Source organism: Argiope bruennichi, chromosome 5 (assembly GCF_947563725.1).
Source record: "Argiope bruennichi chromosome 5, qqArgBrue1.1, whole genome shotgun sequence".
NCBI classification, from domain to species: domain Eukaryota; kingdom Metazoa; phylum Arthropoda; class Arachnida; order Araneae; family Araneidae; genus Argiope; species Argiope bruennichi.
The window spans coordinates 91,930,046-91,943,920 of NC_079155.1; the positions used below are offsets into that span (position 1 = coordinate 91,930,046).

Below are 13,875 nucleotides of genomic sequence, written 5' to 3' on the forward strand. Positions count from 1 at the left end.
TTATATACAAAAAAAATATGTTATTATGAAATGATCAGCTAATTATCCATTCTACCACCCACTCCATTCTGCTCGTCACCCCACTTTAGGCCTCCCTCAACAATATTACTCAAACCATAAATTAATATTTGATGATTTCAATACTTATAAAATTATTAGCACATTTTATATACAAAAAAAAAAATCCTTTATTGTTTTGAAATTTTCCCCTCATTTTCCTCCCTACCACCCACTCCATTCTGCTCGTCACCCCCCTTTACTCCTCCCTCAACAATATTACTCAAACCAGAAATCAATATTTGATGATTTCAATACTTATTAGCACATTTTATATACAAAAAAATCCTTTGTGGTTTGAAACTTTCCCCTCATTTTCCTCCCTACCACCCACTCCATTCTGCTCGTCACCCCACTTTACTCCTCCCTCAACAATATTACTCAAACCAGAAATCAATATTTGATGATTTCAATACTTATTAGCACATTTTATATACAAAAAAAATCCTTTGTGGTTTGAAACTTTCCCCTCATTTTCCCCCCTACCACCCACTCCATTCTGCTCGGTACTCCCACTTTATACTTCTCATAACAATACTAATCAGGTCAGAGCTCAGAGACAACACTACTGCTGGTAGTAGAATCTGAAAAAGTCACTCTTAAAGCAAATAGTAGAAGACAGCATGAAAATATTTATGCCATCAATTAAATTATTTAAATTCTTTCAATGAATTAACAAACGCCTCTCTTCCTCTTTACCGGGTTATTTTGCACCAAAACTTATTCAATGATGCAAAGAATAAAATGAAAACATTCCTTGCAGATAAATAATTTCGATATATAAAAACCAAAATGATTTCAAAAGCCGAGATATCAAAGTAGAAAATTATTGGAAAATACTTCCCTCTCGAAACAAGCACGAGAATCGTAAACACAAAAAGCGGTACAAAAAGAGATGATGCGAAGAGATATAGAGGAGGCGGGCGAGGAGGGTGTGCTTGATTCGTGAAACTTTCCCATTTCTTCCGAGGATCGATGGAGTTGCTCAATTGGTCACCAGATGGCATTAGGCGAGTACTTGTTGGAGGACGGATAAAACGAGGGCCTCCTTCAATCACCACAAGTTTGGAGCGGTGTGCACATGGGATGTAGCCACAACGGGTCGCTATGCACGGAGTCACGGCGTTTACGGGACTCTGGATTATTCTGGGAAAAGGTAATTACGTGCTGATATTTTTGAACCCTTTCTCAAAGAATATTTTTTTAAGCTGTTTTATAAGCACACAAAAATGATTTTTTTTTTAAAAATATTTATAGAGTTTAAATTCAATAAAAGGTTTTTGAATTGACTTATATTTGACGGAAAGTCACAGTTATCAATAAGAAATAAAGCTTAGAGAAGTCCCTAAGACAAAAGATGTTTTAAAGTGTATTCATCAACTAAAGATAATAATTGAGGCAGATAATTATTTTCGTTAAAACTTTCTGCTGGTTAATTAGAATTTCCGTTGTCAACTAAACTGCTCCCAAACATTATCTTTTGTATTCTATGTTAAAAGAAGTTTTATTAAATTTCATTATATAGTTTATACAGTATAGTCTAATTTGTAGAATATAAAGATGATACAAACATAGGCAATAGAAATTTCATTACCTGTCAAAATTTTAAACTATGCATACTGAAAAATCATTTGATTTTCATCATTTTATAAATTAAACACTTTTAAGAAGCAAAATTATCGGCATTTATTGTTTAAAAATAGGAATTAAATAAGATGTCTTAAAAATATTCCAAAAGTTTGAATAAAGAAAATTTTATCCTAGATATTCCTTTTTTTTTAAATAGTAATTTTGGAAGTTTCATTGAATGAAGTTATAAGATCGTAAGATCATTTCCAATTTAGCTTCGGATTTAACTAAATTAGAAAACAATTTTATACACGGAATTTAATTATAGTTAATGTATAATATGCGACTGATTAGACAAACCCAGTTATTTTAAGAGGAGTACAGATTTTACAAAAAATATATTGACAAGAGAGATATAATTTCTTACATTACATGAAAATTACAGTAAGAAAATTAATAAAGTAAAACTAAACAAAAAAACATCTGTCTGCCTTTGTAAAACTCATTTTTCTCCGTCGTTTTATCCTAAGTAAGAAATGTTTTCGATTACAATCTAAATAATTTTATCTGAATAACGCATGACACTCTTTAAAACTGCGAATAAATAATTCTGAAATATTATCGGCCTTTCTATGCAAGCAAATTGTTTTAAGTTAATATTTTTTTAATGGTAAAATTAATTATTGATATATTTGACTTAGTTTTTGCAAAGAACTCGTTAGGATGCATTTTAATTAGATAATGAAGAAATTCTTTTTAAAAAATCCATAAACATTTTCTGTAAAAAAATAAGAAGTAAAAAAAAACAAAAACAAATTCTGTCTTAAATTGGGACAATATCCGAATGATTCAATAGCGTAATTATACGGAGGATTGCTTTATTTTGTATAATTCTCAAATAAATTCTTTGGTATAATTCTCAAATTCTGATAGCAGATTTAGACGTTTTGAAAATTTTAGCAGGTTTTAAATTTTGAACTTCATCTTCAAATCTTTATTAATTCTTTTATATAAAAAAATCTATAGAAAGAATTTGACAGACATTCAAATCGTGCAATTTATCTTATCTACTCAAATATAATTTTTCTTTATTAAAAATGCATTTACTCAACCTTATATGATATACTTGTGGTTTCAGTATATTATTTAGGTAGAATAATTTGCTGAATTTACAAAATTTCACCTATTGTTTGATTCATAAACTTTGAAATAGTAAATCTTATTTTTATTTAATGACAACCAATAAGAAATTTCAGTTTTCGACGTCTTCTTTATTTGAAACTGTTACATATTTTTATGAGATATTTAACTGTAAGATTGGAAAATCTAATAATATTTCTTTGAGTTTATTAAATCAATAACTACCTCTTTAGATGCTTAGGAGAGTAGTAATAAACTCCCACCTTTTTTTCATGCCTTATTTTCATTTTCTGAGTTTTTTATTAAATATTTGAAACTATTTCAATTTTTTTTCTATGTGAGTAAACTGTACTTCATATTCTCCGTGATAATATTTTATGTAATTAAAAAAGAGTAAATTGTTGCCTTTTTTTTTCGTAGATTATCATAGGATTTAAAGTCACTGTATAAGACTTAATTATTTAAAATAAAACCGTGATTTCTGAAGTTCCTTTAAAAATTTTAAAACTGTTAAATGAGATTAATTTTCTATGAACATTCATACAGAGCTTCCAAAAATGTTTAACTATATAAGAAATATGACAAAATAGCTAAACATTCGCAAACTATTAAAAAATATATTCATTGCCCCCACATCCAAAATTTGCAGTTTTCCCCATCGTTTTCCCGATATAATGATGTAATTTAGTTTTGGCGACTATTCTTTTATATCCATATCGTTATACACGTGTCTGGATTCAAAAAAATCGTAAATGAATTTGTTTGAGATGAATTTCTTAAGGCAATCATCAACAAAAAATTCACAACAATGATAAACAAAAATTGATGTGCTGTAATTCAATAGCATCTGAGATCTGACCTATTGAAAGCATCCCAGCAGTCCCAGCAGCATTTTCGCACATAGATAAATTTTTTTAATTCTTTATTCTGTAAATAAAATACCATTGTAATTATATTTTATATATAACAAAAATTACAACATAATATAGTTATAATTGTATTTATAACATGGAGTTGCTCAACTAGCAGGAGTGGTCTCAAAAAAATATCTTGCATAATCTCTAATAAAGAAGTTATCCCAGTGAAAGTTTTGCATGACATAGGCGTATAATAATTACGAAATGGCGTGCGTTTAACATTTTTGCTGAGCCTATCATGTCATCCTTGGCAATTAATCCCTGGCATGCAGTTTATAGCATTCGAAAACCTGTGTTTATACGCGTTTTTACTAACCGACTGAAACAAAAATGTAACAGAAAATTTATCTTGTAGTCATAAATTCCCTAACTAAATTTGATATATTTAAATCATTGCGTTTTTAAGTTATCGCGTTCTTATGCTTATGGAAATACAGACTAATTGACTGTTAGTCCGTTGTTGGATTTAGCTTAAAGCTTAAAAAGTATTCACACAAAAAATTCTTATTCATGTGTACCGAATTTTATCTAACAAGCTTTTTCTGTTTTGTAGTTATCGTGAAGACCATATACCAAATTTTATTCGCCTCGATCAAAGCGTTTTTTGCCACAAATAGACAGACGGACATTTTTCAAATATATAATTTTCCAACTCTGGGATGGACTAAAACTAAAACGTGGAGTATCGTCAAAAACGAGTTCGAAGTATTGACGATTATAATACTTTCTCTATACTACGTATGCGAGAAAATAAAAAAGATCAAATTTCAGTGACATTTATTTCAGAACATGGGAAAACAAATGATAAGAAACAGAAGAAAAAAATATAGTTAGAAAATAGAGCCATTTCCTATTACCTTACATTTTCATTAAGGTGACATTTAGATGTTTAGGACAATAAGTAGTATTTATTTCACCATTAAATCCCATACTTTACGTAATAAATATGCAACACGAATGGGATTTAATTATCGCATGATGCTAATGGAATTACGCATTTTGGACATTTTCTGGTCATTTATTTTTCCTTATCCTGGAATGCTTATCACTGATATTTGATGCTCTTATGGACACTAATTAAATATTTATGGCGTAAAGCTCCATTCATTCAAATTCTTTAATATACCGTTGTCATATCAAAGACATCAATAAAATTATTTTCAATTTAAAAATTCAAAATGTGTTTATTTAAAAAACAGCCTAGTCGTGTGGATGAACAGATTTTTCATCACTTACATAAATTCTACTTAATTTTAACAAATGAAAATTCGTTGTTTCAAATCCTTTGAAATTAAATAATTCCGAACTAGTTTTCTAATTTAATAGCTTTACATTTTGGCAGCACATTATTTTCGAGGCCTTTAATAAGAAAAATCAATGATTAGTTTATAATTTAATGCATTATTTAAAAAAGAACTTTTTAAAAAAATCTTTAGAAACATTGCTTTGGGGGTTTTGTAAAAAAAAAAAAAATATTCTCATAAAGATAATTTTCTTTTCTAAAATAAACTTTAAATATTTTTACAAAAAAAAAATTAATTAATTAGGGAAAAAAATTTTAGATAGAAAATTTCCGAAAAAATCATTTTCTGGAAACTTTAAAAAAAAATGCAAAACTTTCTTATAGTTAGGAAATGCCACCTATTTTAAAAGAATTTTCTGAAACTACAAGAATGTCAGCATTTAAATCTATGGATCTAAGAATATTTTTATATTGAAACCGTGTCAGTGGCTTTCGGCAATCTTGATTTTCCTTCATGAGTATTAAAAACTATTCAGAGTGCATCAGTTTGCGAAAATTTGCTAAATTGTATTTGCTGCAGACTAATATATTAAATGAAGTAAATCCATCTTAATTGTATTTGCTTCAATTCAATATCTTAAATGTAAGTAAGCCCATTACCTTAGATAAAATGTTCTTGGCAATTGAAAAGATGTGATTTAGAACACTTCGAAGATTTCAAAAATTAATATTATTACATTTTATTATGTGTATAACAACTCACAAAGAATGACTTGAGAAAATGAAAGTTTGAGGAATTATATAATTTCGGAATATTACAAAAGGTATTTTAAAATAAATATACTTTCAAAATTTAAAATCTCATAAGTACATTTCTTGTTACTTTGAGTTGTTGCAGTTCACTTGAAAATTACAAAAATAATACTTATCAATCTTAAACTCAAAACCAAAATTTCCATGTAGATTTTGAAACTTCCTGAAAGATTTTTAAATTCAGAACAACAAATTTAATTTCCTTAGTTTTATTTAATTCAGTTCTTTGTTTTATTAATCTATATTAGCAAAATAATATGCCTATTTCTCTGACAGATGCCTGCTTTCGCACTTTCACACTTTGATTTACTGGTTTTTCTTTATCTTAATTGTTATGAGTATCAGTAAACTTAAAGAAGATTTGGATTCGAAAATAAAAAAAAATCAGCTATTAGGAAGCAGAAGTCCAAATAAGCGGGAATCGTTGTTGTCAGTAAGGGTTTAAGAAAATTAAGACAAAGGATACTTCTAAGGGGCTTTCTCTAACAAACATTAGCAACATATGATTATGTATTTTCTTATTTTAGTCTTTCTGATTTTTCTGATTTTTAATTTTTGGAAGAGTCGGTAGATTTTATATAATGATATGGGTTTGGGAATACAAAATTTGAGTTATCTGCTCAAAAAGGTCAAACGAGGGGAAACGTTACTGAAAGAAAATGCCTGAGGAATTAAGGGAAAAAAGCATGATTATATAGGTTTTACATTAACAAGCATCAATTCCTTAATTCCTGTTTTTTCCCTTACATATGGTTTTTCTGTTAATTTTTGGACGTGTCAATAGATATTATGCCGGATTTAGGATAGAGAGCATGAACTATCATCGAAAATCTAGTCAAATAAACTGTAAGTGTTATTGGTACACAATGACAAGGGAGATTCAGAAGAAATGATTTGACTATAAAGTTCTTGGCATCTATTGTCCACAAAAAGGATCAGACAATGTCACACAAGAGCCAAATTACATAGAGTCAAGCATCCGGAAGAAAATTATCAACATTAGCGCTTAGTCAAATGTTGAATAATGAATCATCTAAGCAGCTCAGTCACCCCTCGTCCTAAATGTTCGCACCAGAGCAATGGTATAATACAATTTACTGTTGAAATTACAACGTGTGATCTTATTATATTGTATGTTCTTTTAATAGGATCTTGAACCCAGATTTTCCAGAAATGAAATAGAGATTTTGTAACGAGTCCATGGTGGCTCAATTAAGATAGTGGAAATCTAGCCACCTCCACTATTCCATCGCAATTTTTCAAGTAATTCAGGTGTCAGGTTACAGTTAGGCAGTATTATCTTTAATGTCAGCTATTTCAGGCTGTTCATAATCACATGATTCACATCAATAAAGGTGGGTTCACACGAGGCCAACTATTGGGCGCAATAGAAGGGCACGCCTACTTCAAAAAAATCACGTGACCGCAATGGGACAATGGCAAGTGGTTGTCCCGTCGAGACAACCATTTGCCATTGTCCCACCGACGTTGTCTCAACTGTTCACACGAGGACAATACAGAGACAACGATTGCGCGCAACCATTGGCCTCGTGTGAACCCACCTTAAGGATGCTGATGTCACATCAATAATGCGCAGTGAAACCTCAATCTCTACTGAGTAGGTTTCACTGAGCATTTTATGTATACCAAAGAAAAAAGTATTAAATTAAAGCAATTGCACCTGCAATACCAAGACTTTGGAATTTTTTTCTGCATCAAATTATCAGAAATATTTCTGAATCAAATGCCAAAGAAATATGCTTTAAAAAAAACTTCAGTGACTGCCGTTAAAAAAAGAATGTAAATAAGAATGTTAAAGTCTTCAACCAACCAGTATATGGAGTTGCCTGGCAAGCAAGCATTTGGTTAGAAATGGAAGATGGCTTTCATTTATAAGCTGTTTTAGTCGATCCCAATGTACAGTATGATTAAGAAGTGCAATAATACAAGTAGTAGTGAGAGAATTCGTAGAAAGAAATTTATAGAAAAAAATAGCCAAATTTGGCATGGACATCTTGTATTAAATGTAAGCCTAAATTCCTAGATCCTTCTTCAAGAAATTGGAACATCTGAGGTAAGATAAACGAAATATTCTTAATTGCTTTTATATAGTTTTGATGTATAATTATTTTCAAAAATAATTCTCAATTTCATGTTCAATTATGGAATTCATTTTCTAGTGGATTCTAAAACTTTGGTAATCAATGACATAGTCAAAGTACTTGTTGAAATTCGAGTTGGTGCTTCATAACTAGAAAATGGCTTCTTTCAATTTAAATGTGTATACATTTATCATGATGCTAATGTTGTAATGCACAGTTCTCTTAAAATAAAGGTGTAGATGAGGGTATTAAATTATATATGTTCCTATAATTCTGTGTTAAAATTTGTTAAACGATTTTCTCTTTATGTATATTAGTGTGATTATCTAACGCAAATTTCAGTAGAATATAATATTAAAAATCATGTACAGTTAACAATTAGGAATAAATCAGGCTAAATAATATTAATAAGAAATGATGTGCATTGTTTCAGAAATTATTTCTCCTATAAGAAATATTATTTTGTTACAAAAATTTGACGTTTTCTGATTGAAACTTTATTACAACTTCAATATTGTTGATAAAAAATATAAGGATTTTTTTAAAAGTTTTTTTACTTAAGAAAATTTACTATTTATGATAGTTAACATATCAATTGATTTTGCTATAAATACTTTGAAAAACTGTAACATCAGTATATTGGTGTCGCTTATCACTTCAATTTACTATTGGCATCTTATGAAGAATTTTTTATTGTCCTATAGAGAGTACAAAAATTTATATGAAACTGTTATAAGAGAATCGATTACAACTTATTAATAAATAGATAAGAGGAAAATCATGAAAAATAGAGTTCAATAGGTTATGGTTGTAAATGTAAATTCATGTAAAATATTTTGACTAAATACTTAAGAAGAATTCAAAAGTCCTAAAAACATTACTAATATATTACCTTATTGTACTAAAATACTGGTACTATTTTAATAATATATACTTTATGTTTCGGAATTATATTATTATACCAGTAATCATTTTTAGGAAGTAATATCTAGAATTTTAATAAAAATATTTCCAAAAATTCACTTTTTTAATATTGAGTGGTCAGAATGGAAATTCGACTTATTTGATTTTTTTTATCTTTATCTATAATGAATCAGCAAATTTCTTTCAGCGTTTTCAAAGGCAACACAAAATGATATTAAAAAAATTCGCAACTTAAAAAATTGCTGATATTTACAAGTTTAAAAAAAATGGCTTCTTTGATTTTCTTTGAAATTTATTATCTTCGTTTGATTGGAATAAATGTATGTGAATATATATTGAAGAAGTCTTGTAATCAATAGCTAGTATATGTTTTTCTCAAACTTCAATTTTATGTTCCCCAAGCAAGTATAACTGCTATAAAAATACCTTATAGTATAAATTCACAAAATTGTTTAAAAATTTATGAAGAGCAAATTAGTCATTATTTTCTTGAAACGATGATTATATGAATAAAGACAACTAAGACCATCATCTCCTATAATCCAAAGAAGTCACTAACATTTTTTTTTCAAAAGATATTTTTTCATTCTCTTCATTTCTTTTTGTTTAACGAAATTTGCTTTCAATAATCGGATTTCTTACCGGCATTTAAAATTTCATTTGCATGCGGGTCATTTTCACATAACTGAAATGAAGCTAAATTTTAAATAGATTTTTTTTTGTCAATTTAAATCTGAAATAGAAAGAAGCTACAAGATACATCTTTATTTTCAATTAAGAAATCTTGGATATAATCGTAATAAAAGGAATAAACAAGTTGTCCATTCTCATTTTAACCAACAATTAACTAATATTAAAGATAAGCATATACTTAATCTGAAAAAATATTTCAACCACTAAATATATTTTATGTTGTTTGAATTAATAAATATAATATGAAAAAAATTACCGAATCTAATTTTTTATGCAATTTTCAAGGACAAATCAGTCATTTTTTCTTTCTTGTATTCTTGTATGGAGAGAATATTATAAACGTCAAAATATCTAAACTTGAAATTTTCAAGAATCTACTCATTTCAGATCTCATTGAATTCGAAAAAGATATTTTTGGCATTATGCGTGTCTGTCCGTCTGTCTGTGAACTTAATAATTCAAAACCACTTTGACCAAGAAAGATGAAATTTGGTATAAGGATTTTAAACTCAATTTGCAGATTTATATCAAATTGGAAATGAAAACCACTCTTTCTTTTTTTTTTTCCTGCCTAGCCGTCCGGATACGAGTGAACTTGGCAACTACAAAATTTGAAAAGCTAGATAGATTAATTTTGGACTATGATTTATCATCTAAAATGTTGATTATCAAATTATGAGCTGAATCTTATCAGTTTCTTGACCGTCAATCGGTCTATGCTTTTCTGTACGTGTAAATGTAGTAATTCGTATATGCTGCGACATAATCAATGAAATTTAGTATGTGATCTTGTGATTGCAAATATGCAATGCATTCACAATGCGGAGTGAGGGAGACGAGAATACATTTATTAGATAGTATGCCTAAATTTATGTAAATTACTCTCTTTAGTTTTTAAAAGAATTTTGACACATTAGCATTAAAAAAGGAATTTTTTTTGTACTATGATCAAAATTGATTTAGCTGTGAAGCTTTAAAATTCTTTACTTTAACCCTCCGAATTCGAGGGGTTTTTTCTATGAAAATAAATGGTATTCGAGAATCATTTCTTGAAAACAAAAGGTTAAACGGTTTTTGGCCTTTTCAGAGATTACCTCGAAGGTAATCCATCAATCAATGTCAGCTTTAGGTAATTAAATTCATTCATTGATTGGCCTAAAATATCGAAATTCAAGCTTTTGTAACTCGGTCACAATTAGTAGAAAATGAATGTGTCTCCTTTAATTTTTCTTGTATGAAATATACACAGAGAAAATATTATAATCATCAAAAGGTTCGAAATCCAGATTTTGATGGATTTCCATATTTCAGATATCTCTGAGTTAAAAAAACACATTTTGTTCTATATGTTTATCTGTAAACCCAATAACTCTAAACGCTCTGAGATAGACAGAAAAAAAAAATGGTATATGAACACTACACCAAATTTGTAGGTTTTCTTTTAATCAAATTTTGAATAAAATCTTTTGAGAAGTCAACCTTTTTAGCTGTCCGAATACCAGACAACTACGAATAAAAAATAATTTGGTATATGAACACTATACCAAATTTGTAGGTTTTCTTTTAATCAAATTTTGAATAAAATCTTTTGAGAAGTCGACCTTTTCAGCTGTCCGAATACCAGACAACTACGAATAAAAAATAATTTGGTATATGAACACTATACCAAATTTGTAGGTTTTCTTTTAATCAAATTTTGAATAAAATCTTTTGAGAAGTCGACCTTTTCAGTTATCCGAATACCAGACAACTACGAATAAAAAATAATTTGGTATATGAACACTATACCAAATTTGTAGGTTTTCTTTTAATCAAATTTTGAATAAAATCTTTTGAGAAGTCGACCTTTTCAGCTGTCCGAATACCAGACAACTACGAATAAAAAATAATTTGGTATATGAACACTATACCAAATTTGTAGGTTTTCTTTTAATCAAATTTTGAATAAAATCTTTTGAGAAGTCGACCTTTTCAGCTGTCCGAATACCAGACAACTACGAATAAAAAATAATTTGGTACATGAACACTATACCAAATTTGTAGGTTTTCTTTTAATCAAATTTTGAATAAAATCTTTTGAGAAGTCGACCTTTTCAGCTGTCCGAATACCAGACAACTACGAATAAAAAATAATTTGGTATATGAACACTATACCAAATTTGTAGGTTTTCTTTTAATCAAATTTTGAATAAAATCTTTTGAGAAGTCGACCTTTTCAGCTATCCGAATACCAGACAACTACGAATAAAAAATAATTTGGTATATGAACACTATACCAAATTTGTAGGTTTTCTTTTAATCAAATTTTGGATAAAATCTTTTGAGAAGTCGACCTTTTCAGCTGTCCGAATACCAGACAACTACGAATAAAAAATAATTTGGTATATGAACACTATACCAAATTTGTAGGTTTCCTTTTAATCAAATTTTGGATAAAATCTTTTGAGAAGTCGACCTTTTCAGCTGTCCGAATACCAGACAACTACGAATAAAAAATAATTTGGTACATGAACACTACACCAAATTTGTAGGTTTTCTTTTAATCAAATTTTGAATAAAATCTTTTGAGAAGTCGACCTTTTCAGCTGTCCGAATACCAGACAACTACGAATAAAAAATAATTTGGTATATGAACACTATAACAAATTTGTAGGTTTTCTTTTAATCAAATTTTGAATAAAATCTTTTGAGTAGTCGACCTTTTCAGCTGTCCGAATACCAGACAACTACGAATAAAAAATAATTTGGTACATGAACACTATACCAAATTTGTAGGTTTTCTTTTAATCAAATTTTGAATAAAATCTTTTGAGAAGTCGACCTTTTCAGCTGTCCGAATACCAGACAACTACGAATAAAAAATAATTAAATAAATAAATATTAATAAGGAGTTTTAGATCTAAAGTGTAGATCTGCATCATATTTGGACCAAAATTCATTAAATGGTTGATCGTTTGTTGGTCTGTATTTTTACAATTGTATAAACTCGATAACCCAAAAACGCATTGACTTAGATAAAGTAAATACAAATGTGATCTTTTGACTATAAGTTGTAGTTCTATGTAAAATTCTGTTTTTAATCTATGGGAGAAAGAGTACAGAATACTCATTTAGTTTTATGGCATTTGTGTATTAAGTACATATCAGCTATTAAACACTGAAAAATATCGCCAAATATTGCCCGCTAATGAACTGTTTTGAAATTTTTTTTTGCCAATTAAATGGTTAATAATGAAGAAATAATGGTTTTATTTTTTATATTATGAAGTACATAACCCTTGTGGAAGGGGGAGTTTGAAATTAAAAATATGGACACTTATGACTTTCATGATCTTGTCCAAGGTCCATAATTTTAAGATATTAATTCTTCTAGGCAGAATATTATATTAAATTTTAAGTATATATTAGCAAACATGACTCATTGGACCGGTGGACAGTATAAAAATTTAGAATTCGTGCTTATTTTAGCATTTTATTCACTAGCATCAACAAAAGTGTATTTCTTGTTTTATAAAGCATTTTCCCAATTGGAAGTTTATACTAGCATATAATATATAATGAAGTATAGTACATAGTATATTTTTTGTATAGTACATAGTATATTTTTTGTATAGCATATAGTAGCATAATACATAGTATGTTATTTGTAGAGCATATAACTGCAATAACAATTCGACCACTTTGATAATATATATCTTAAATAATTAATAAATATTTTAATATATTTGTTTTGAAACAATACAGAGCTATTCTGTACTTTCAACGCTTCTAGATGCATGCACGGCGTCAGTCACCAAAGCTTTGTCCAAAGCGAGTAATCTCTAACAATAACTGTTAAGGAAGTAACATTATACCTCGTAAAATTTAATTGTCAGAAAACCCACTATAGATTTAAATTCGAATTTACAGACATAACACATAATTTTAAGTTTATTATGGGAAAAATACGAACATGATTAAATTTTTATGTAAAATTGTTTTTATTCGCTTTTTTTTATAATATTTTAAAATTTATACAGTCTGATTGGATGGTGACATTTGATTTCTATGCGCCGTAGATTCCTGGCGAATACTGGATCATTAATTCGCATAGCGTAATTGTTAAAGAGGTAACATTATCCTTCTTGTAACGTAATTGTCGGCGAGGCTGAGTATGAAGCGGTCTATGGAGTCCTACAACGGACTTGATTTCTGTACAGTTTCAGTAAACTGTCTTAACGAACAACGATATTGTATATGCAATTTAAATAAACTCTTCATTTAGGATAAATTATTATATCGTATAACATAAGTAACCTTAACTATTGGTTTATTTTAAATCTATTATACATATACATGTGCGATCAGGTAAAATATATACATCTTAAAAATAATCATCCTAGTTAGTGTGTCTGCATTTTCTAACACAAAAGTTAAG

General features: G+C 28.5%; 1 protein-coding gene across 1 annotated transcript in view; it reads left to right on the forward strand.

Moving 5' to 3' along the window:
- Positions 1-1,120: 1,120 nt before the first annotated feature.
- The window catches only part of LOC129969107 (cell adhesion molecule 1-like), a 173,166-nt gene continuing 160,411 nt past the window's right edge, over positions 1,121-13,875 (forward strand). Inside the window, exon 1 of the mRNA XM_056083517.1 lies at positions 1,121-1,213. Within this exon, the coding sequence (XP_055939492.1) occupies positions 1,165-1,213 (49 nt within the window). The 5' untranslated portion in view covers positions 1,121-1,164. The remainder of the gene's footprint in view (positions 1,214-13,875) is intronic.